General features: G+C 37.6%; 1 protein-coding gene across 5 annotated transcripts in view; it reads left to right on the plus strand.

Annotated features, from left to right (window-relative positions):
- Window positions 1–22025, plus strand: part of LOC138815291 (intracellular hyaluronan-binding protein 4-like) — a 43562-nt gene that overhangs the window by 7976 nt on the left and 13561 nt on the right. The window contains exons 2-4 of one of the 5 annotated variants that reach the window (XR_011368262.1): window positions 1244–1337; window positions 3764–3926; window positions 4807–5485. The exons of 1 other annotated variant lie outside the window; for it this stretch is intronic. Coding sequence is in view for 2 of the 4 variants with exons in the window: in XM_070004585.1 (XP_069860686.1) it covers window positions 3764–3926; window positions 4811–4861; window positions 9283–9355 (287 nt within the window). In the remaining 2 variants the exon portion in view is untranslated. Of the gene's footprint in view, window positions 1–1243; window positions 1338–3763; window positions 3927–4806; window positions 5486–9282; window positions 9421–22025 lie in introns of those variants that run through there. 3 more of the 5 variants (XM_070004585.1, XR_011368260.1, XM_070004586.1) reach the window with 3 other exon arrangements.

Here is a 22025-nt window from a genome sequence, read left to right on the forward strand (position 1 = left end):
CCTCAAAACTTTAACCTTTCAATACCAACATCAAATACAGTGAAAGCAGGGATTATACCATAGGGGAGGGACATAAAAAGCAACAAAGAAATCATCTTACAAATATGTTCGAAACAACCGCAGGAGAGAAAAAAAAAACATTTCTTCATGTATCTATTGACTATCCTTTCCTCTTCAGAGAAGTTTCTCTTTAAGTCGTTAGCCCACTTATTTATTGGGCAGTTGTTTCTTTGAAGATTTGGTTTTGGGGGATTTAATTTTTTAAGTTCTAGGTATATTCTAGATATGAGTCCCTTGTCTGTATAACCCATGCTTTCACTGTATTTGATGTTGGTATAATTTGTGGAGGGGAAGGGAAAAAACAAATCGTTTAACTAAGGATACAGGTAGACTCATTGCAATAATGAGATGTATTAATCGTTATGTCAAAAAACGAACTTTACAACTTTGGTGAGGGGTGGGGAGAGTGTCGGGTGGGGAGAGGGGGGAGTATGGAAAGGGATGGGAAGTGGAAACAAAGAGGAGGCTACAATGCTTGATAAGAAATGTACTCGTTATCTTGCCCATGTTATTGTAATTCCTCTGTACGGTATTCTCATAATAAAAAAGAAAAGAAGAAACATTTGAATCCTTATCTTGGGGTTCCAATCCAGATGCCCCTCAATAGATGAATGGATCAAGAAAATGTGGTATGTATACACAATGGAAGTCTATGCCTCCATCAGAAACAATGACATTGCCCCATTAGTTAGGAAATAGAAATGCTTGGCAAAACTCATATTAAGTGAAGTAAGCCAGGCCCAAAGAAACATAGATCCTATGGTTTCCTTTATTTGCAACAACTAGTATATGTCTGAGACAAACAGAAACTGTCAGATAAGTTGATGTTAGGCAAAATGAAACATTTTAAATTTAGTCTGAAGATTGAGTGAATGCTTAGCATAGAGAAATGTCAAGCATTTGGGAATACACTTTTTGACATACACCAGAAACATTAATCCTCCAGAATGTGGGAATTAGATGCTTGCCCCGTGGAATTGGAAGTTTTACTGTACTAAACTATCCAAAGCTGTACAGAAACCTATGAGAGGCCCTTTGCTCAGTATATTCTCGAACCATCAGAGACTGTTTCAGCTCGCTTTCCTCAGCTTTCTTCAGAGCCTAGAAACCCTTTGAGCCAAAATGCAACTATTTTATGGGAACTCTTGCTGGAAATTTTACTGTATTCTTTTCCTTTTCTAAGCTTGTGTTTAGATCAGTGATCCAATGCTAATGCAAGCCTTTTATTGGAAAAGGCTGGTGAAATGCAAGCTGCTGTTCTAGTGTGGAAAAGCAAGGTGGGTTCAATTGCAGTTTTGGCCTCTTACAACTGATTTGGGGGGAAAATGTCTGTCACTATTAGCTTTGGTCTTTGGAGATTTAGAGGGAGAATATAGTATTTGCAGGATATTGGTAAATATCCTAGTAAGTAGCCAATTCTATTTAACACTTCAATATACATACAGAAATGATGGAAATGACTTTACTATAAAGCAAGTTTAATTGATATAGTTAAAAATGAGATAGCAGAAAGAAGGTAGAATAATCAATGAAGTAATTCTGTAGTTGAATGGAGATACTATAATGGTAAAACACAAATGCTTATGGGTTGCAAATAGAAAATCTACAGCAAATCTTTTAATTTTTCACTTTGCTAACTTTATTTATGTAGGTGCTAATTCTAGGAATTGAACTTAAGGCCTGGGCTCTGTCCCTTAGCTTTTTCTTTTGCTTATGGTTAGTGCTCTACCACTTGAAGCCACAGCTCCACTTCTGGCTTTCTTAGAGATCACATAACTTTTGTGCCTAAGTTGGCTTCCAACTCTGCTCCTCAAATTCCATTCTTACATGTAGCTAGGACTACAGGAATAAGCCACCAGTACTCACCTTCAACTTGTTTTTTTTGTTGTTTTGTTTTGTTTTGTTTTGTTGTTGTGGAGCTTGAGCTCTGTATCTGGATTTTGTCCCTCAGATCTTCTGTTCAAGCCTAGCACTCTACCGCTTTGAACCACAGTGCTAATTTCAGTTTTTCTGGTGCTCAATTGGAGATAAGAGCCTCATGGATTTTCTGCCAGGCTGGCTTTGAACCATGATCCTCAGCTTTTGACCTTCTGAGTAGCTTGGGTTTCAGGTGTGACCCACCAGTGCCTGGCTCAACTTATTAACAACTTAGTGACATTTTCCCCCTGATTTCAACTACCCCTTCTATTTTGGTTGATCTGATTTGTTTCTACAGTAGAAGTATAATCCTCTATGAAAATATCATAAAGTGATGTAAGTTAGATTTAAATAGTTATTGATATTATAGGATATTAGAGCCATAGAGTGAACTTAAATCCCTTGTGCAATATTTGACACTCAAAAACATTTTATATTCAAGGTAATTACATAATTTTATATTCGTGATGTACAAACAGGATTTTTATTTTAAGACTTGATAGTACTTACTTATTTGTGTTAGAGTATAAAGTTTAGTTAGGAAATAATAATGAGAAAACTGAAAAAAAATCCCTGTATTTTTAAAGTTTGTAATTTTTGCCAGTCCTGGGGCTTGAACTCAGGATCTGGGCACTGTCTCTGAACTGCTTTTGCTCAAGAGTAGTGTTCTACCACTGAGCCACAGTGCCACTTCTGCCTTGTTCTGTTTATGTGGTACAGGGCATCTTGCATGGTAGGCAACCACTAAGCCACATTCCCAGCTCTATGCCTGTATTTTTATTGTGGATACATGAGAGGAATTTAATGAGATGTACATCCATTATTTGAATAAATTTTAATATTTTTCTATATGTACTATCAGCGTGGTGTAATTACTCCTAAGGAAAATCAAAGAAGTATAGCAAAAGCTATAAATAATATTTGAGGACCCTTCTAAATCTAAGGGGAAAAAGACAATTTTGGAAGACAGTTTAAGAAATGACAAAGTTCAAAATTTATTTACTAACTTATTAGATGGCTTAAAATACAGGATTTGATTGCATATTCTAAAGCAGCAGAAGAGAAAAGACAAAAGAGGGTTAGCACTTTGTCCTTGTTTCACCTGGATGCTGGATTCTCAAATGGACAAAAAAAAGATACCTTCTTGAGTGAGTTGAAAACTGAGTTGAGGCCCACACTAGAGACATATAGCAAATATATAAATCCCATTCAAGGGAAGGAAAATCTTTTTAAAATACAATGTTAAGTACAATCTAATATTGTACTTTAAACTACAATCAAAGGTACTGGTATGTACTACTTTCCTGGATGAGGTTTAGAACTATGGTTTCATAAAGCTGCTTTTGAAATGTGAAATGTAGTTAGTTTATTAAATTGTGTTAATAGAGGTCATCTATAATTAACCAGGTGTGGTGCATGCCTATGATTTTAACCCTCAGGAGTCTTGATACAGAATTATTGTGAGTTCCAGGCTAATCTCAAACATATGTAATGACCTTATTTCAAAACACAGCAACAACAAAAAGAAAGAAAAAGATACCTATAATTATATGGTTTATTGTATACTCTCTAAAACATAAGTGAAGTCATAATAGTAATAAGGTTTTATTAAAATGAATAAATTCTAGAAAATAACATCAGCAACTTTTTCCCCTGAAATTCCCATTTATCCAGTGGTATTCCAACTGGTTTTTGGAAAAATGAAATCTTAAGGAACCTATAGAATTGTACCTAGTGTTTCATGGATGTTGTGTTTTAGCCCTCTGCTTTGGTTTTCTGCTGGCAGGCCAGAAATGGACTCCTAGAAAAGGGGAGCAACAATGCTGGAATGACAGCTGGAGAAAAGAGGTGATACTTAATAGAGCTGAGCAGAGATCCTACAGGGAATATGGACCATTTGAGGCCAAGAGGCAGGCCGACTTTACAGCTGAGAAGTTTTCAGCTGAAATGTATGTACAGTCCTCAACTGGGTTGGTTGGGGAACCAGAGGACTTTTCAGAACAGCCATAACCCTTTGTGACCTTTCCATATTACAGATCTTAGGAACATTTTGATAGTTTAGGCAACAAGTCATTATTATTTTAGATGACACCTGAAAGATCTTCATGTATTTCAGAGATGACCTTATATCAAGATTCAGGGCCAGTTGCATAATTAAAACTAAATGTGGAGCTGGGTTCTGTTGGCTCATGCCTGTAATTTTAGCTACTCAGGAGGCTGAGATATGAGGATCGTGGTTCAAAGGCAACCCCAAGCACGAAAATCCTTGAGACTCTTATCTCTAATTAACCACCAGAAAACAGGAAGTGGTGCTATGGTTTAAATGGTAGAGTGCTAGCCTTGAGATGAAGAGCTGAAAGATATCACCCAGGCCCAGAGTTCAAACCCCATGAACAACAAAAATAAATAAATAATAAATTAACCATGGGCTTGGAATGTACTTTATCAGTAGAGCATTGGGAGAGCTCTTTAGAATATACAAGGCCCTAGTATCAATGTCTAATTCCACTGCAAAGGAAAAAAAATATTTTCCATAATATGAGAAGCACACAGTGCAGTGTTTCACACGAGTTAACATAGCTGTTTTGCGAGACACCACCTTAACTTATAAAAAGCTGAGTGTCCTGGTACATGCCTTTCACCTATGTGGGAAGCATAAATATGCGGTCCAGGCTGGCCTAATCAAAAGCAAGTATACAAAAGTAACAAAATAGCTGGACTCTAGTGGCTCACATCTGTAGTACTAGCTACTCAGAAGGCTAAGATCTGAGGATCACAGTTTGAAGTCAGCCCAGGCAGTAAAATCCATAATATTTTCTCTCCAATTAGCCAGATTAGAACTGAGGCCTAATACAGCAGCAGCTGTAAACAACAACAAAAAAAGGTAAGTAAAAGCTCAAGGTCCTGAGTGTAAGGACCAATACTGACACCAGAAAAAAATAAACAAGTAAATAATCAAAAGGAACTGGAGGCATGGTTCAAGTAGAGTGCCTTTGTAGCAAGCATACAGTCCTTAACTCAAGCCCCAGCACAGCAAAACAAAACAAAACCAAAACAGGTGAGTATATTGGATTCTTTAAAATTTTACTTTGAAGTTTTACACTAAGGAGCTAATTTTAGAGTAGGGATATAATTAGGGTTTTGATTTAGCATTATGAATTCTGTCTCTTAAATAGATTGAAACAGATTCTTAATTCTATGATCAGCTAAGTAGGCTATCATGAGACATGTGAAGAAAAGTCTAATATGATACATGATACCAAACTCTGGAAAGTTCTCTGGTGTGAAGTAATGCATAGGACTGGTGCATTCTACCATGTCTCCTGAGTCAGAGCAAAGCCTTCTACAAACGTAGTTATTATTTTGCTTATGCCTCCTGTTAGTAAGATAGTTCTGTATTCAGGGAGTCAAGTTTCTCAAAGTGTTTTGACTTCCTGCCATCCAAATTCATTTAGGACCCTGTCCGAAACAAAGTCTTAGTCAAAGAACATGGCTTTATAAGGCTGGAGTAAGGAACCATTTTCCACCAAGCGCTATTTGGATATTTATAACCTGTCATGTACTAAATGATTTTTCAGGCCTTATAGGGCCCATGGGTCAAGTGTACCTCATCCCTGCTAGAGTCAATTAGAAATAAGTAAATAAAGGACCTGTAGCAGAGAGCAGCACATCTGAAGTGGTGTGCATATGGTGACTAACTAGAAGGGACACATAAAACAGCAATGCACAACCTGGTGGATCTCTCACAAGGTTAGAGAAAGTTCTGGAAAAGCTCACTTTATTTTTTATTTTTGGTGATTATTTCAAATTTTCTCTGTAATGGCCACTTTTATATGTAAAGCTTCTTGGAGCAGAACTAAATTTTTGAAAGGTTTATGTATTTTTTCTCTACTCAGACTTTTATTCTATGGAAAAAATGAAATTTTTGTTCAAATGCAGAAACCGTCGTTGCCATCATTTTTAAAAAGTATGGAACTTTAAAAAGTATAATTGAACATGTCAGTTTTTCTTTTTTTAATAAGTATGGTAGGCTTAAAAAGATAGATTTTTGTGACATGAAAATCTGTCTGTGAAGTGAAATAACATATGTAATGGTAGGGGCACAGGGATATGAGACAATGAAGTGACTTTTCTTTATTTCTTTTAAAGTAATTTGATTTATAAAAACATGGCAAGAATTACATAAAGTATTCTCTTATACCCTTCATTTGGATTCCCTGAATATCAACTTCTTAACATATTTGCTTTACCATTCTCTCCTTTTCTACAGTTTTCTCTTTGTCATTTAGAAATAAGATTTGTGAGTGTTCCTTTATCCCTAAATACTTTATGTATTTGCCAAAAACCATGAGAGAATTATTAAAGTAATTAATATTGATATAGCACTATTATCTGATTCTTTAAATTATTTAATTTGCATTCAAATTTCACGAAGTGTTCTATCTTCTTTAATCTGGAATAAAGTGTAGACCAGTTATTTTTGTAGCATACGTATTTCTCACATGACCCATTGAGAGGACACAACTTCTGATACTCCTACCAAATGTAAATGGCAGTGTTCTCTGGTTTTCTGGTGGTTAATTGGAGATAAGGGTCTCACGAACTTTCCTGCATAGGTTGTCTTTGAACCACAATTCTCAGATCTCAGCCTCCTGAGTAGCTCGATTACACGTGTGAGCCACTGACACCCAGCTCAGGTTTCATGATCCATATGTTAATCTTCTGCATTTTGTGTTGGAGTTTGTCAAGAATTAAACTTCTTGAGTACAAGATTATTTAATTTTCATCAAGTTTTAAAATACAGAAGACCTGGTGTGCTGCTTCACACCTGTTGTTCTAGTAATTATGAGGCTGAAGCAGGATAATTGCAAGTTTGTATCCTGGGTTAGATTAGGAAGACTACGTTTCAAAAAATGCAAACTCAAAACAACAACAACAACAACAACAACAACAACAAAGGAAATGGGAAAAAAGTATATGGAATATATACTGTTTTCAAGGATTACAATATACACAGGGATGATTTTAGGCTTGGTTTCTATCATTAATATATTTGAGAAGACTTTGGTGTTTTGTTGTTATCTGATCTAGATTTCTATAAATGTAGGACTGATTTTCACTGATGTTGTTTCCCATGTATGTGTTTGCTGTTCAAGTATTGTGTAGACTTTTTTTTAAAGATTTGTGTTACAAACAACCGAGAATAGCCAAAGCAATTATAGGCAAAAGAAACATGAAGGACAAATCACGATACCAGATTTCAAGCTCTTCTACAGAGCCATAATAACAAAGACAGCTTAGTATTGGCACAAAAACAGACCCGAAGAGCAATGGAACAGACTAGAAGATCCAGAAGTAAAATCACATACTTTTATTCATCTGACACTTGACAAAGGAGCCAAAGACATACAGTGGAAGAACTAGTGGTGCTGGGAAAACAAGGTGGCCACATGCACAAAACTAAAAGAGGACCCCAACCTGTCTCCATGCACTAGCATCAACTCAAAATGAATTGAAGACCTTCCCATCAAACCTGAACCTGTGAAACTATTGCAGGACAGAGTAGGAGAGACAGTTGAACTTACAGGCACAGGCAGGAACTTCCTGAACAAAGTCCCCGGGTCACAACAAATTGGAGACTCGAAGAATGGGACTATCTTAAAACAAAATTTCAGCATCGATGAAGAAATAGAAACCAAACTAGAAAGATAACCAAGTAAATGGGAAAAAATATTCACCAGCAATAGATCAGAGAAAGGCCTAATATCCATTATATACAGGGAACGCAAGAAACTAAATCCTCCCAAATACAACCAAATATTAAATGGGAAAGCAGCTAAAGAGAAACTTCTCAGAAGAAGAGATACAAATGGCAAAGAAACACATGAAATGTTCATCATCCCTGGCCATAAAGGAAATGCAAATAAAAACACTGAGATACCACCTTACACCAGTCAGAATGGAACACATCCTAATGTCAGCCAATGACAAATGCTGGAGGGTATATGGAGAAAGAGGAACCCTTGCATTGCTAGTGGGAATGTACACTAACACAACCACTTTGGAAAGCAGTCTGAAGGGTCCTCAGAAAGCTAAATATAGACCTCCCATATGACCCAGCCATACCACTCCTAGGCATCTACCCTGAGCAACAGGAACCAGGATACAAGGACACATGCACCTCCATGTTTATTGCAGCACTGTTCACAATAGCTAAGATATGGAAACAACCCAGATGCCTCATTACAGATGAATGTATCAAAAATTTGTAGTACATACATACAGTGAAATATGCAGGCATTAGAAAGGATAAAATAATGGTATTCACCAGAAATTGATAGAATTAGAATAAATCATTTCAAGCAAGGTAAGCCAAGATCAGAGAGACAATTGGCACATGGCTTCCTGATATGTGAATGTTAAATCCAAAATGCAAAGAGATATGACAAAATAAACAGGATTCAAGAAACAAAGGACCTCTACTTAATTTGTCATATCATTCCTAAATGACTCCATGTTCTCGACCTTATATATGGTAGATAGATAGATAGATAGATAGATAGATAGATAGATAGATAGATAGATAGATACCATATATATGTACCATATATATGTACCATATATATTTACCATATATATGTGCACATCTGAGGGGAGCTAGGAGCAGGACACAGAATCAGAGGAAAATAGGAGACTATATAACAGAGGGGCACATCAGCTACATTGGACATTGAATGAAAATGAACTAAGGAATTCAAGGGCAGCAATGGAAGGGAGAGAATTAGAGGGAAAGAGGGAGCAGCTTACACTAAACAAAAGGAAAGAAAGGTACATATCAACCGATTTGGAAGAAATAGTTGTATTGTCAAAACTTATAGAATTCACAAACTTTATAGACCATGATAATGACAATTTGCCTTGTAAAGGTTAAAATGTGTATATGACTTTAAGTATTACTATCCCACAATACTGTGAAATTTGTGAATTTTATGTAATCACTGAATCTCAATAAAAATTATTTTAAAAATTATTAGCCTTTGGACTATATTCTAACAATTCATAATGTGCTATGATTTTTTTCTGTATTTCTATGTCTAGTATAATTTACGTAAGGAATTTTGATAGGTTTCCCTTATTTGCAATATCTAGTATAGGTATGAGTCAAGCAGAAAAGGTCAGATAATGTGATGTTAGGAAAATGAACCCTTAAATATGTATTTTAATGTTTTCATTTCTTTCATGCATGTGTTTCTAACGCATTTATAAGATTATTTCTTTGTTGCTTTGTATGTCCCTCCCCCACAGTGTAACCCCCGCTTTCACTATATTTGATGTCAGTATAACATGTGGAGGAGATGGGGACAAACAAGTCGTTTAAGGATTCAGATGGACCTGTTGCAACAATGAGAAGTACAAAATGTCATGTCAAAACCAGCTTTACAATGTCGGTGTGGGGGGGGAGGGGGGTATATTTGGGTGGGGGGAGGGGGGTAAAATTGGGTGGGGGGAGGGGGGAGGCGGGGAAGGGAAGTGAAGGGTAAACAAAGGAGGAGGCTGCAATGCTTGGTAAGAAATGTATGCATTATCCTGCCCATGTAATTGTAGCCCCTCTGTACAGTATGTTCTCAAATAAAATAAAATACAATTAAAAAAAATAATTTCTCTTTTCTCAAAATTACATTAAATGCTAATAAAGAAAATTGGAAAAGAATAGAATTTTAAATCAGAAAAAAATGTTCTGTTTTAAAATTGGTTTGGGTTTTGTTAGAAGGTAGAAAAGCCAATGTAGAGAATTTATTTAGCATAATGTTTTATATGAAAAATGTAAGATTAATCTTCATTTCTGCATTTGTTTTCAAAAAAAGAAAATTGTAAATTCGATCTTTTTTTTTATTGTGGTAAGAATGGCTTTTCTTAGCCATGAGAGAATGGTAGGATAATTTACTGGTGCAAGTATTGAAGCTATTAATAATCCGGATTACTTGATTTCAGGATCCGTTTTTGTTTTGGTCAGTCATGGGGCTTGAACTCAGGGTTTGGGAACTTTCTGCGAACTTCTTTGCTCAAGGCTAGTGCTCTACCATTTTAAGCCACAGCTCTACTTTCAGTTTTCTGGTGGTTCATTGGAGATAAAATGTCTCTTAGACTTTCCTGCCTGGGCTGGCTTTGAACTTTGATCCTCAGATCTCTGTCTCCTTAATAGCTAGGATTATAGGCGTGAGCCACCGGCGCCCAGCCAGGATCTCTTTTAAATAAGTAATTTGTTTTTAGGGAAAATGTTTTGGAAAGCCTATACAAATTTAAAAAAGTTAATAAACAAGGTGTTAAAATGATTAAAAAGATGTATTCATTTAGAACTACATCTTGGAGTCTAGTAGAAAAAAAGTAGGTCCTCAGAAAGCACAAGGATGGGCAGAAGGGAAAGCGGGCAGGTGATTACACCACCAGATCCTGGTAGTGTACCACACCATACAGGAGCCTGGATGAGGCAGAACACGGGCAGAGGCTTGGGCTCTCTTATCATATTGCATTGTCATCTTTGACTAGACCAGTGGACAGGTTTGATTGAGACAGGCCGCTGAAAGGATGTGGAAGCCCAAAAGGGGGCATGAGAAGCAGAGGGAGAGGCGGTCCCAGGAATAGAGCTTTTGATGCATTTGACCACACACGGAAACAAGATTTTGAAACATACAGTGGGAATGATAAAACGTAAGTCATTTTATATGTGCTATTTTCTACATAAATTTCAATAATATATGAATCTGTTCATTATGTATGAATATTTAGCCAAATTCATATCAGTATGCTATTATGCTATTACTTTTTGAAAGGCTATCTTGGGACAACTTTTATGATCGCTTTTTCTGATGTAGAAATTGACTAGAGCGTCAGTAGTAGCTTAAAGGAATACTATTCATTTCTCTAGAGCTATTAGAACTGAAGACTGCATAGGTAGATATGGAGCTTGTACCTGGGGATTAGGTAAAGAGACCAGGTAAGGGGTGAATGTGTGTCTTCTGAGAGCCTACGATGTAGTGTAAATCTATGTACCTTTATTTGCTTTTATTGAGAATTGTGATCACTGAATTATGCTTTATAATTATGTATCCTTAAGCAGAGACTGATTTGGGGCTTTGATTTACTGACATAATATTTTTGGTGAAGGACCTAGGTGATAACTTTATATTTTTGGTTGTGGGGCTTGAACTCTGGGCCTTGGTGCTATCCCTCAGCTCTTCAGCTCAAGGCTAGCACTCTAGCCACAGTGCCACTTCCAGTTTTCAGTGATTTACTAGAGATAAGAGTCTTACAGACTTCCTTGCCTGGGCTGCCTTTGAACCATAATCCTCAGATCTCAGCCTCCTGAGAAGCTAGAATTACAGGCCTGAGTCACCGGTGCCCAGCTTCTAGGTGATAACTTTTTAAAACAAGTTTGCTCTGTTGCATTTAGATTTGAAACTGCTTTTAAGGATCTTTTCGTATTTTATATTAGCTAATGATTTGTGACAGATGTCTACATACTTGTTGATGCCCAAACAAGTATATGGCCTGGCATATTTATGTATGTCTTAATAAGCTTTCTTAATTCCCACATATTATATACTTTTTGGAGACCTTTCAGAGTCCTTTTAGCTTCTTGGTATTGCTTCTTACTTTATAGTCATTTGTAGATGTGGGTTGCAGCTCCAAGAGAAGTTTCTCCTGTATCTTCCTCCTGTTAGACATTTCTTTATGGTTTAATGATACTTTCGATCTTTGCCAGTTCTGCTAGAGTAGGTATGTATTTGGTTTTACAGGGGTGTTGACCTTCATGGTGTCTGCTGACCAAGTGGTAGGATTTACTGTAGGGTAAGGGATGATGTAGAGCAAGGAACTGTGCAAGACCAGCTTTCCATAAATTAGAAACTTGATGCATCTGTACTTCTATTCTTCTTCTTTTAAAGAGTCTAAGTTTTTATGCAATCTTGTTTTTATTTGTTGTTAGTATTATTCTGGATACAGACAGTTCCACGGTGACCTGGAGTTCTCTGTGTCCCAGGCTGGTCTCTAAATTGTTAGCTTACTACTGCCACCTCCTAAATGCTAGCATTACAGACATGTGCCACAATGCCAGGCAGAACTATACTTCTTTGAGTATCTGTTCTAAAAGACAAATGTATAAAATAATAATGCCAAATGTAACATTAGTTTTACTACCATTCTCTTCTATAGAACCTGAAGAGAAACTTTTTGAGTGGTTACTCAATCTGGAATTCCATATTCTCAATGATCTTTTTCTTACTTCAATTGTATGTATGTATCTAGATATACATATATACGCATATACACATAATATCTATATGTATGTATGAAGAGGTGGCTGTGTCACTTGTGGGGCTTCCAGGAGTGGTGTTGGCATTCATTTTGGGTTTCTTTGTGACAGGAATTTAGGTGTTGATAGTTAATAAATCAGTCTTAGAGTAAGACATTTTAATGTGTGAAGGATCTGGGGCTTGAACATAGGGCCTGGGTGTTCACCCTGAGCTTTTATGCTGAAAGCTAGCACTCTACCACTTGAGCCTTGTCTTCACTTCTGGATTTTTGGAGATAAGAGTCTCACTGATTTTCCTGCCCAGCCTGGCTTTGGACCACAATCCTCAGATCTCCGCCTCCTAAGTAGCTAAGATTACCAGTATAAGCCACCAGCATCAGGTAAGACTCACTTTTTGTGGTTTTGAGTTTGATTGTTGTTTAATTGTTTCTGTAGTTTTCAGAGCTGAGGTCTGAACTTAAATCCTTGCACTTGCCAGATGAGTTCTCTTACACTGAGCAAGTCCCCAGGCCCTCCTGTTGTTTTTAATCAGCTAATGTGCAGTCAGTGCTGTCATGTGAACTTTGGATCCATGCGGAAGTGAAAGCCAAGAGATGTGCAGTTCATCCCTTGTTCATGCTGAAAACACTGTAATGACAATTTGGAGTTTCCTAGGGCTGCCAGCTATTCAACAAATAAAGGATTGATATCCATCCTATATAAAGGGCTGAAATTAGACAGCAAAAAAAACCCAGAAATAATCTAATTACATAGTTTTCAGAAGAAGAAAAAGATGGCTAATAAAGTCATGAGGAAATGTTCAACAGCCTTAGCTATAATAGAGAACATGCAAATTAAAACTGCAATAAGATTAAATCTACTTCAGTTGGAATGACAGCCACCAAGAAAATGTGGTAAGATGAATTAGAAAAGGAATCTTTATACTCTTTTGGTGGGAATGCAAACTAGTGCAACCACTATGGATATCAGTCTAGAAACAGACCCTTCCAAAGACTCCATTATACCAATATGAGGCGTATGTCAGTAGAATATATCAATATACCTGAAAGATGCCAGCATAACTCATGTTTATTACAGCACTGTGCACAATAGCCAAATGATGGAATCAGACACCTGGAATCTTCTTGAACTGATAAAGAAGAAGTAATATAGATGTACCATGGAATGTTACACAGCCATGAAGGAAAATGAAATCATGTCGCTCTCAGAAAAGTGGATATAACAGAGGACATCATAATAAACCAAGCTAAAAATAAAAATAAAAAAAAACACAAGATATGTGTTTGTTTCCGATATAGAAGCTAGGCCTAAAGAGCATATATATTCATAGACATGATTGTACCTTTGTGTATATGGGCAGATTTACAAATTGAGTCTACAGGACTGTTTAAGAGGGGAAGGGAAAGGGAAAAAGAGAGTGAATAATTTTGAGATACATTATAATTATATATGAACATAACATGAAAACTGTTGATCAATGGAAAGTTGGGGGGAGAGAGAGAGGCTGAGGCAGAGAACTAGCAAGAAGGTTGGCTAACTAAGGGGAAAGAGAATGAATATGGTTAAGTAGATTTTTGTCAAAGTAAAACTGAAACTTTTTGAAATTGTTTTAAGAAGAGGGAGAAGGATAACATTGTGTGGAAATGTCACAACAAAATCTCCCCTTGTATAACTAATATATAATAATTTTTTAAAGGAAGGGACTTGTTGCTCACATCTATACTCCTAGCTACTCAGGAGGTTGAGATCTGAGAATTAAAAGTTTGAAACCAGTTCAGGCAAATGAAACTGAGATAGATATTCGAATCTCTAGTTAAACAAGAAAAAAAAATAAAAAGCTGGACGTGAAAGTGTACCTCTAGTGATAGAGTGCCAGCCTTGAGAGAAAAAGCTGAGCGAGGGGAGAGAGAGAGAGAGAGAGAGAGACCCTAAATTCAAGACTCGGAACCCATACAACAAAAGAAAAACAAAACTAAAGTAGAATTTTATCAAAGTTCATGGCAAAAAGAAACTGTGAGGTTAAAAAATTGTTATTAAATTTTTTGTCAGTCATGGGGCCTGTAACCTTAGCCTAGGCACTGTCCCTCAACTCTTCAGCTCATGGGTTGTACTCTACCACTTTAGCCACAACAACACTTCCAACTTTTTCTGCTTATGTGGTGCTGAGGAATTGAACCCAGGGCCTCATGCATGCAAGGCAAGCACTCTACCACTGATCCACCTTCCCAGCAATTGTTATTAATTATTAAAGAGTTGTATAGAAGGGTTACCATTTCATAAGCATGTAATGAATTTTTTCTTTGGGGGCAATTTCACCCCTTCCTTTGTTATCTCCGTTTCCCTCTCCCATCTCTACCTACAAATTGTATAGTTCCACAGTTCATTTTCCTGTTAGTGTCTACTGAGTACCACTGCTGCATTTTTTCACCATTGGTTCTTCCATTGCTTTGCCTCCTATTACCCACCAAAGACAGCTAAAGGAAAAACAGGCAAAAAGCAAGAAACAAAGACCAAAAAGAAAAAAGAAAAAAACACCATCTTCATCAACAAGAGGAAAAAATATATTAAAAACTTGTTGCAATTTCCTGAAATTCCTGTTGATAAATATTATTTTATATGTTCACTGGCACAGAGGCATTCATTGCACCTTTGGGTCCCTTCCTTAAGAATACCTCTTTTAATTGTGAGTGTTTTTAAAAATTGAATGTTGTTTCTACATACTTAGAACAAAAAATATTTAAGTTGAGATGTATTTTATTAATGCAATATAATTTATATGTACTTTTAAACCTTAAAAAGCCATCACTGAAAATTTTTTTTCTGAACCAGGTTGTAAAAAATGCTGCATTCCATATGTGACTGTAAATTTTTTACAGCAGTGTTGGGAATTGAACTTGGCTTGTTATAACAAACACTCTGTCACTTAAGCCACAGCATTTTGTTGGTCTTCTACTGTAGTTCCAGGCCCAACATAGTCTTATTTTTAAGAAGTATTTTTAATACTTGTAGTTTAAGAATATTTATGGTTGAGGCTGGGAATGTGGCTTAGTGGTAGAGTGCTCACCTAGCTAGCATGAAGTCCTGTGTTGGATTCCTTAGTACCACATAAACAGAAAAGACCAGAAGTGGTGCTGTGTCTCAAGTGGCAGAGTGCTAGTAAAAGAAGCTCAGAAGCAGTGCTCTGGCCCTGAATTCAAGCTCCAGGACTGACCAAAAAAATAATATTTATGATGTCCTCTCTGTTTCCCTCTCTCTGTCTCTCTTTCTGTCTCTCATGTTGACCATGGTGCTTGAACTCAGGACCTGGATGCTTAAGACCAGTGCTTTACCTCTAGAGCCACCATTCTACTTCCTTTGTGGTGATTAACTGGAGTCTCACAAACCTTCCTGCCTGGACTAGCTTCAAATTGCAGTCCTCTGCTTCCTGAGTACTAGGATTACAGGTGTGAACACCTCAGTTTATGACTCCTTTAAGTAGCTGGAATTTTCTAAGATAAGAATTTTGATTTATTTATAGTCCATTCTCCCTCCCCCTCTCTCTCTCTTGGTTGTAGGGCTTGAACTCAGGACGTAGGCTAGTGCATTAAAGCAAGTGCTTTACCACTTTGAGCCACAGCTCCATTTCCAGTTTTCTCGTGATTAACTGGAGATAAGACTCACACATACTTTCCTGCCTGGATGGCTTTGAACTGTGATTCTCAATCTCAGCCTTATGAGTAGCTAGGAGTATAGGCATGAGCCACTGTTGCCTGGCATATAGCCCATTCTTATTTTATGGAATTTTCTAGTGATAAAATTAATTTTCATATTCTGGAAATTTATATGGATGAAAAATTCATTTTACTGTGGCAACTGTATGTGCACATAACTCCTTGAAAAGCAAACACTTAAGAAATAAGACACTAAATTTGAGCTCAGTGACCCCCACTTGTAATTTCTAGAAACTTGGGAGGATCATGGTTTGAGGTTATCTGGGGGAAAAGACTGAATATCAACAAGCCAGACATGGGGATATACATCTGTAATCTCAGCTATGCAGAAAGCATAAGTAGGAAAATTTTGCTTCAGTGCAATGCTCTTAAGTTTAAAATTTAATAAAACATTTTTTTAGAAAAAGAAGAAATGGGCCATTAAAATTTGCTTTTGCAATCTTATGGTTGTAAAAGCATTAGTGTAAACGCATTCATATGACTGCAGAGGCTTTTGCTGTTTTTCAATGGCGTGGAGTTAATGGCCTTGAAGGAAGAGGACTCAGTGGAGGAGACCCTGTGTGTCCTGGATGAAGAGTCTCCAACTAAGTAGGGTGTTTCACGTATTTTCCTCATTAGGTTGTAATCTTTTCATACATCTTAATGTATTAATAAGGAGCAATCCAGCTCAAGCTATCTAATGAGTAATTTTTTTAGCATAATCATCTTATTTGGGTTCTAAAACTTGCATTCCCATTTTTTTCTGTCTTAACAGTAGATAGCATTGTGTCTTGCATTATGACCATAGTCATTCTCAGTTTCCTTTTAAAAATATTTTTGTTATCTTTAGGTAGTTGTACAAAGCAGTTGATGAATACAATGTGTCTTGATCAATGTTACCTTTTCAGCATTCTCCCCCAATTCTCCAAGCCACCCCTTCCTTTACTTATCTTAATTCTAGGTTATGTATGGAAAGTTTTGCAATTTACCAAAGCTGTTTTTGTGTACTCTGCATCTTGATTTGTGTCACATCTTCACACACACCCTTTTGACACACCCTTTCCCTTATTATGTCTCAATTCTGTGGCTTGGATTCTTGCCTGCATTCTCCAACCTTCCCCCTTCATCAACCCCTTCCTTCTCCTCCCCTCCCCCTTCCCTTCTTACTAGCACCCATTTCCTGGTTCTTATTTTGCTGGGCTTTGACTTAAAATCTACACAATTGCTAATGAGTGGTTTTTTTAGGTACTGGGATTTGAACTGGAGCCTTGAGCTCTTGCTCAGCTTGCTGACAGCTAGTGCTGTACCTCCTGGTTTCTGGTGGTTATTTTGGAGATGGAGTCTAGTAGACTTTTTGCCTGGGCCAGCTTCAAACCGCAATCCTCTGTATCTGTCTTCTGAAGAGCTAACATGAAGCATGACCCACTTGTGTCTACTTCTAATGGGTTTTAATGAAATTAATGGGTTAAATTCAAATATTCTGTTCTTTACCCACCTCTTTCCATCAGTAGCTGTTCAACTCATTTTTTTCTGTTCCTGTTATTATCACCAAGTCCCTCTTTTCTCTCTTTACTTCTTGTTGCTTAGGTGCCTGGTCCGTATCTAGCAGGTTTATACCTTAAGTCCACTTTTCCTTTGGAGTTCGTATGGGATCTCGCTTAGCCAAACCCCAGCAGGATGACTTCTCACAGTTGTCCTACGTGCCTGTACCCACAGGCAGGCACTGTAATCATTTGAAATCTCTGCAAGGCTTGACCCCCAGTATTCTAAAATGAGTCCTCAGTTCCACATAGCAATCTGTTTCAGGGTTTCACTTTTACCACCTTACAGCTTAGTCCTTCTTATCTACTCAGAACTCTGACACTACCCTTTCCCTTTTGCCCCACACCTCCTCTTTCATTCTCCCTGTGCAGCTTTGTGTGATAAACAAGGTGGGAGTCATCAGATGGGAACTTCACAGTTTTTTCCCTGTCAAAGGTACAAACCTGTCTATAGCCACTCATCTCCTAAATTCCTGCCTTCCTGGTAAAAGCCCATCTTCTCACAGCTCTTAGAGCTTTTGGTCTTCTCTCTCTACTTCATAGAAGCTTCATATGTCAGGTTTTTCCCTTCTGTATTCATCTCATTTCTCCCTGCTCTGGTCTTGGAATCAACAGTTTAAACACAGTCATTCTCATGCTGGTTCTGGGACTTGAACTCAGAGATGCGTGTTGTCACTTGGATTTTTGCTCATGACTGCTAGAGCCATGCCTCCAGTTTTGCTATTTTTGCTGGTTAATTGGAGATAAGAGTCTGAAGGATTTGTGTACCCAGGCTGGTTTCGAACTGTCGTTCTCAGATCTCAGCCTCCTGAGTAGCTAGGCTTACAGGTGTGAGGCACTGGTGCTTGGCACTCAGAAATCTGCTGACCCTTCTCTTGAGCCTCCATTCTCTCATGATTCCCTCTTTCTGAGTTGTGTGCACTCTTTCTTCATTTACATACCCCATCTTCATTCCTCACTTCACTCTTGCCCTCTTTGTGTTCTGGAAGCTGTCACCATGTCTCCTGATGTAATGGATGTTTCAACCTGAGTCTTCTTGGTTCTCAGAATCATTGGACTTTATTGATTTCTTAAACATGTCCTCTAACTGGCTTCTGATATCACAGTACTGGTTTTCCTTCTGTGTCTCAACATCTCCTTTAAAGGCTCATCCTTGCCTTGTAGGTCTTTTAAAATGCCATCTCTTTCAGCTTCTCTTCTTCTAGAGCCCGTTTGTGGGATCTTATGTATCCTGTGCCTTAAACTGTCATGTATATCTCCAGAATTATCTCTGAGTCCTTCCTTCAGTATAATTCTGGCCACCTTCCCTGATCCCATATATTCCTTGTACTCCACATCTCCAGGATTTAGCAAATTACTTTCATTACAAGCCTCTGAGCCTCCTCAGTTGTTTCCACAAAGTAGAAGCCTAGGAATAACCTATGGAACTCCCTTTGTGACTCCCTCTCCAAAATTCAATCCGTCCCTCTGTTCTGTGTGATTTGTACCATACCTCCAACAGCACAGTCATCTGGCTGTCACATGGCTCCCTGCATTTTCACCTTGTGTACCAAAGTGGCATTCAGACTGCTGTTCCCTCTACCTCACTGCATACCTCCCCCCAGTGATTTCCTTCTCTTTTTTAGTTTCTGACCTGACCTACACAGTCCTACATGGTCATTCCCCCATAGGACCCGCAGTTCCACCCGTGCCTTCCCTGGGTTCACCTCATGTCTCCTATTTTTAATCTCAGACATATACCTGTCCTCTCCTACTATCCTCACATCTGACATGCTTTCACAAGTATTGATTTCCTGTTCTCTATACTTCTTCCACTCATCTTCACCTTCAAACCATTAGAACTTTTAAGGAAGCGTGTCTAAAGAGCATAGACTTGGATGCAGAGTGCTGAGTACAAATTGTAGCTCCACCACTCACCAGACTGGAAAATTTATTTAATCTTTCTTCAGTAGTTCTGTTTTCTTCATCTGTAAAATGGTAATAATACAGTACTTATGCTACAGAGTTGTTATAAGGAGTGTGTGTATGTGTAAGGGAGAGAATGTACACATAATGCCTAGCATCTGGTTAGCACTATAGAAATATCACTGTGAATATATATATATATATATATATATATATATAGATAGATAGATAGATAGATAGATAGATAGATATATAGATAGATAGATAGATAGATAGATAGATAGATATAGATATAGATATAGAAATAACAATGTTATCACTGTGACTTATAAGAATAAAAAGGCCACAATGATTGGTGATTATCAGAAGAATTAATTTGCTATTCAAAGTTGATGGGAAGCTGCTTTGTTCTCATAACTCCACATTTCTCCCATGATCACTCACCTCCCACCCCTCCCACCTCCGGGTCCTTCCTGGTTTTCAGGAGTACTTCATCCCTGACCCCATCTGAAGTGCAAGACCAAAGCCGGGCACTGATGGCTCACTCTTGTCATCCCAGTTACTTAGGAGGCTCAGATCTGAGGATCACAATTCAAAGCCAGCTCAGGCAGGAAAGTCCATGAAACACTTATCTCCAATTAACCACCAGAAAACCGGAAGTGGCACTGTGGCTCAAGTGGTAGAGAAGTAGCCTTGAGCTGAAGGGCTGAGAGACAGCACCTAGGCCCAGAGTTAAAGCCCTATGACTGACAAAAGAAAAGCAAAGGGAAGTTCACGACTAGGATGATACCTCAGTTAGAAAATCCCAAATGGAATATAAATTCCAAACAGAACAGTTTGGATAATAAATCCCCAATAGGACCAGATGAAGGATCTCCAAGAAGAGTATAACAACTCTTTCCTGATCTCTTCTTCCAGCCCAATCCTTTTATCTATCCAAAGACCTATATTAAGGACTTACTTCTCCCGTCTTGTCCCAAACTTCTTATATACCTAAGGATGGAATATGAAAGATTGACCACCCCCCTACTGTCCCAGGTGCATATGGACACCAAGCAAAACCCAGGTATGTGTGGACTTGATGTGCAGGCAGGGCAGTCTGACCCAAGCCTGGCCTCCAACATTCCACTGTGAGCTGATTGAATGTCCCCATCTCTCAGCCCTAATAGCCTTTTGATAACCTCCTTGATAACCTCTGCCCCCTGACTGAGACTCCACAAAAGTCCACCTCCAACCCCACCTCCTTGTAGCCTCCATTCCTCCAGGAAGTTTGGTTGCCCCTTATTGATTCTCAGTAAGTAGTCCTAGCCTGTCAAGATGGAGAGTCCACCACCATGCCATACCACCAGCCGACAAGGAGTGGGTGAGGCTGTAAGAGCTGTTATAAGTTTATATCAGCTTTTAAGATTTACTACATTCTTTTTTCTTTTCTATTTTAAAGATTTTATTGTGAAAATATCATACAGAGGGGTTACAATTACATGGGAAATGTAATGAGTATATTTCTTATCAAGCATTGTTGCCTCCTCCTTTGTTTCCCCTTCCTAGACCTTCCCATCTTGCCCCTCTGCCCGGCCAAAGTTGTAAAGATAGTTTTCAACATAATGGCTTGTATATATCATTGTTGCAATGGGTCCACCTGTATCCCTATTTAAATGGGTTGTTTTTGCCTTCTCCTACACAATTCATACCAACATCAAATACAATGAAAGCAAGGGTTATTCCCTGTGGGCTGGTGGTATGGCATGGTGGTAGAACTCTTGTCTAGCATGTAAAAGTCCCTGAGTGTTACAAAAAAAAAACAAACATAAGCCTCAATCCATTGTATCTGGCCAGAATATATTGAATTTTGCATGCCACTATAAGAAACAATTTTGTTTTGAGGTTGGAAATTGGTTATATTACCTAAATGATTAGCAGATATCCTTTTATTTATTACACATGATGTTCTCACTTCACTTCTTTTACTTGTATGTTTTGATATAAAATCAGAAATATGAAATATTCAGATGATGTGGGAGAGAAAGGATGTTTTAATTTGGCACTGATTGGAGTGGGAGGAGATTGAAATCAAGTGAATGCATGGCACATGTCAGTTTTCATAATAACCTAAACATCTCCCCAGTTTGTACAGAAATTTGACACTCAAGCATATCATAACTTTGCATAATACATATTTTCATTGACGACTTTCTTTCTGAGAATGACTAAACATGAAAATATAGTACTGACTTCTATCAAGGATCTTTCTGTTTTACTTCTAAATTAAACTTCTGAAAAATTTTAAAGGCTAAAACACATGAAAACCTGAGAAAAACTGAGTTCACAGTCACTGAATTATATACAAGGAAAGAAGAAACAACATTTTTAAGTATCAGACCTAAATAAATAGGATAACACAATAGATTTAAATTGTACAAAGGAAACCATTAAAAACAAAGACATCAGAGTAAGGAAAACAACTATAAAATTAATCTTTAATTCTTATTACTTTTTGTATATTAAATATTGTAAATATTTTTTGAAAAGATGGAGAGTCCAACCTGCTCCTATCTCTTTTTCTATTTTTCTTAACAAAAACTACAAAATATGTTGGAAAAA

Source organism: Dipodomys merriami, unplaced genomic scaffold (assembly GCF_024711535.1).
Source record: "Dipodomys merriami isolate MVZ:Mamm:240054 unplaced genomic scaffold, mDipMer1.0.p SCAF_634, whole genome shotgun sequence".
Taxonomy (NCBI): domain Eukaryota; kingdom Metazoa; phylum Chordata; class Mammalia; order Rodentia; family Heteromyidae; genus Dipodomys; species Dipodomys merriami.